The following is a 1,042-nucleotide window of genomic DNA, read 5'->3' as shown; positions in this document are numbered from 1 at the left end:
CCACTGCAGCCCCCCTAAACCCCCCCATTCCACCCCTGAAGGACCTCCAAACCTTCCCATGCCACCCCCAACCACAGACCCACACCCACCCCACTCTCCCCAGGACCATTTGGGACCCCCATATCACCCACCAGGGGGTCACCTACCAGTGGGGCTCCCCCAGTGCTGAGCTGGGGGGTGGGAGCTGTGGAGTACATGTAGCTGAAGAGACGCTCGATCTTCCTCAGAGGGACACCCATGCCCCTGTCACTCATCTGTGAGACACATGAGGGGGTGACACTCTGCTCCTGACCCCCCACCCCAAGTTTTATCCACCTCAGGGACCCCCAGGATGGAGCTGGTGGTCCCTTACCTTGATAGAAAGGTCTTCCTGCCCCAGGGACACCATCACCTTGATGGCAGGGAGCCGTGGGCTGTTCTCGTGGCTCTCCACGGTGGCTCTCATGGCATTCTGGGGACATGGGGCTGGTTTAGGGCTTTAGTGGGTTAGGGGGGACCCCCACAACGCCCCCAACAGGGTTGGGGTTACCTTGAAGAGCTCAAAGAGCATGTGGTAGAGGTGTGAGGGGACGTAGACGATGCTGATGGGCTGCTGGGAGTTGTTGGCTGTGGGGAGACAGAGTGAGCATCACCATTGCTGTGCTCCTCAACCCTAAAGGAGACACCTGAGAATCTCCCTGCCACGGGGACCCCCCAAAATTCAGCCTCACCGTTCACCTCCTCGATCTCCAGGTCAGGTGAGGACATGTAGTACTTGTCACACAGGAGCTTGGCCATGTTGTAGGCATCTGGGAGGGGGAGCAGAAAGGTCAACACCCCCAGAACGAAGCAGGGGGAGCATTTGGGGTCTCTCCTTTTTCCCCCACCCTCAAATATTTTCCAACCCCTACAGACTGAGGAAGTTTTTGAGGTCTTCAGGAGTGACCCCAAAGCTCAGTGGATACTTTGGCTGAGGCCAACCCAAACTCATGACAAATGGCTCCCAAACAGATCCCAGGGAAAGGAGAAGATCGGGGGGGGACCTTCAATCACACTCCCCCCC

General features: G+C 58.1%; 1 protein-coding gene across 1 annotated transcript in view; it reads right to left on the bottom strand.

The window, feature by feature from the left end:
* LOC103801201 ([Pyruvate dehydrogenase (acetyl-transferring)] kinase isozyme 2, mitochondrial) overlaps positions 1 to 1,042 on the bottom strand; it is a gene marked incomplete at its 5' end in the record, with an annotated part of 2,589 nt that overhangs the window by 843 nt on the left and 704 nt on the right. The window contains 4 exons of the mRNA XM_009073607.1: positions 147 to 254; positions 353 to 451; positions 530 to 606; positions 711 to 788. Of these exons, the coding sequence (XP_009071855.1) occupies positions 147 to 254; positions 353 to 451; positions 530 to 606; positions 711 to 788 (362 nt within the window). The remainder of the gene's footprint in view (positions 1 to 146; positions 255 to 352; positions 452 to 529; positions 607 to 710; positions 789 to 1,042) is intronic.

This window comes from Acanthisitta chloris, unplaced genomic scaffold, assembly GCF_000695815.1.
Source record: "Acanthisitta chloris isolate BGI_N310 unplaced genomic scaffold, ASM69581v1 scaffold27134, whole genome shotgun sequence".
Lineage (NCBI taxonomy): Eukaryota > Metazoa > Chordata > Aves > Passeriformes > Acanthisittidae > Acanthisitta > Acanthisitta chloris.
Note: the sequence above shows the minus strand (reverse complement) of the source record. Positions and strands in the feature narration are given on the sequence as shown.